The 1,689-nt window shown below is 51.2% G+C and overlaps 1 gene segment (V, D, J or C); it reads left to right on the top strand.

Annotated features, from left to right (window-relative positions):
* Positions 1–510: 510 nt before the first annotated feature.
* LOC130030197 (immunoglobulin heavy variable 1-2-like) lies at positions 511–937 on the top strand (the record flags this gene model as incomplete). The annotated part of the segment is given in 2 exon segments: positions 511–556; positions 636–937. Coding segments are annotated over 2 exon segments (348 nt in total), but the record flags the coding sequence as incomplete, so codon positions are not given.
* Positions 938–1,689: the final 752 nt, after the last annotated feature.

Here is a 1,689-nt window from a genome sequence, read left to right as displayed (position 1 = left end):
ATAAGGCAGTAAAACCCATATGCAGGGGGTGTTTCTGAACTTCTTAAAATCCCCAATGGAAAACACTGGGGCATTAGAATGGTTTTGCAGTCTCATTGTAGTACCCCTTGGGGATTCCTAGTATCCTAGAAATAACCTCAAAGTCCAGGTGTGTCCAAATGTGTTCAGGCCATACAGATGTGGGGGGCCCTGAGGGGGAAGGTCCTGAAAGAGCTTGGCCCTCCGGAGGGGGAACTCTGTGGCACACAGTCCTGGGACAGGACAGGGTCTCACCTTCTCAAACAAGGATCAGAACGTGGATCTCTTCACTCCCCTTGAGGATGGACCCGGTGGCTTCCACCAGCCCCTTCTGAGGATGGACCAGGTCTTCAGCTATGAATTCTCCTTCCTCATGAATATGCAAATTACACGAGGGACACTGAGTTAAATACAAATGTGTCTGTGACCTGAAAACATCACCCAGCAGACACACTCACACCTTCAGAAAACTCTGAGTGCATGGTCCTCACCATGGACTGGACCTGGAGAATTCTCTTCCTGGTGGCAGTGGCTTCAGGTAAGCGTCCCCGTTCCTTGGGCTGAGGCAATGGGGCCAGTCAAGTGGAGTCTCCCCCACTCCTGTCTGCTGTCCACAGGTGTGAACTCCCAGGTGCAGCTGGTGCAGTCGGGGCCTGAGGTGGGAAAACCTGGGACATCAGTGAAGATCTCCTGCAAGGCGTCCGGATACACCTTCACCGAATATGGGATAAACTGGGTACAGCAGGTCCCGGGACAAGGGCTTGAGTGGATGGGACAGATAAACACTAACACTGGTGCTCCAAGCTACACACCGAAGTTCCAGGGCAAAGTCACCTTCACTCTAGACACGTCCAAGAACACAGCTTACATGGAACTGAGCAGGTTGAGCACTGAGGACATGGCTGTGTATTACTGTGCGAGATTCACAGTGTGACAACCACATCCTGAATGTGTCAGAAAACCGAGGGGGAGGCAGCTGTGCCGGGTGAGAAGACAACAGGGACGCTGATCCTCCTGACTTCCTCCTCAGAGAGTCAGGGTCTGAGACACAGAATGGGGCTCACGGGGCCAGGCTTCATCTGAGGGAAAGGCTCAGAATCTCTCTCTGTCCTTCAGCAACAGCCAAGAAGAAATGGCCTCCCTCTAGAACACCTGGAGTCATTCATATTTTCTTCTAGGATTTTGTGTGGAGTGCCCCAGATTGTACAGAAAGAACCACATGTAAGTTTGGGCTGGTGTCATTGTAGGTTCCTGAACTGTAGGTTTACGCATGGCAGACTCCCAATGTTACACGTTTTGTTTTAAATTCTGTGTCTGCAAAAAAATCCCTTTCTCTGAGACAAACTCCTGCTGTTGGCCCCATGCCTCTTCTGGAGTTTCTGTGGAGCCCTACCCCTCTGTGCATGTTTGTATGTCCGTATTAGTGAGATGGAATTCTGCCATGGACAGTGGAGGAGATGATCCTCTATGAAAGGGACCATGGTCAAATTTGTCCTATCATGTGGTGGTAAGGAAATGGTCAGGGTCAGGATATGTGTAGACTTGATGTTGAGGGCATCTAAGCTCAGCTCAGGGGAAGGTCGTGACCCAAGCACAAACACACTGTCTGGGGTGTGCCCAGGAGGTCTGGCAGTAGCATGAACCATCAGACAGGTTCTAGAGCGAGACCCC

Source organism: Sorex fumeus, unplaced genomic scaffold (assembly GCF_029834395.1).
Source record: "Sorex fumeus unplaced genomic scaffold, SorFum_2.1 ptg000044l, whole genome shotgun sequence".
Classification (NCBI taxonomy): Eukaryota; Metazoa; Chordata; class Mammalia; order Eulipotyphla; family Soricidae; genus Sorex; species Sorex fumeus.
The sequence above is the reverse complement of the archived record's forward strand: the minus strand, read 5'-3'. Positions and strand labels throughout refer to the sequence as shown.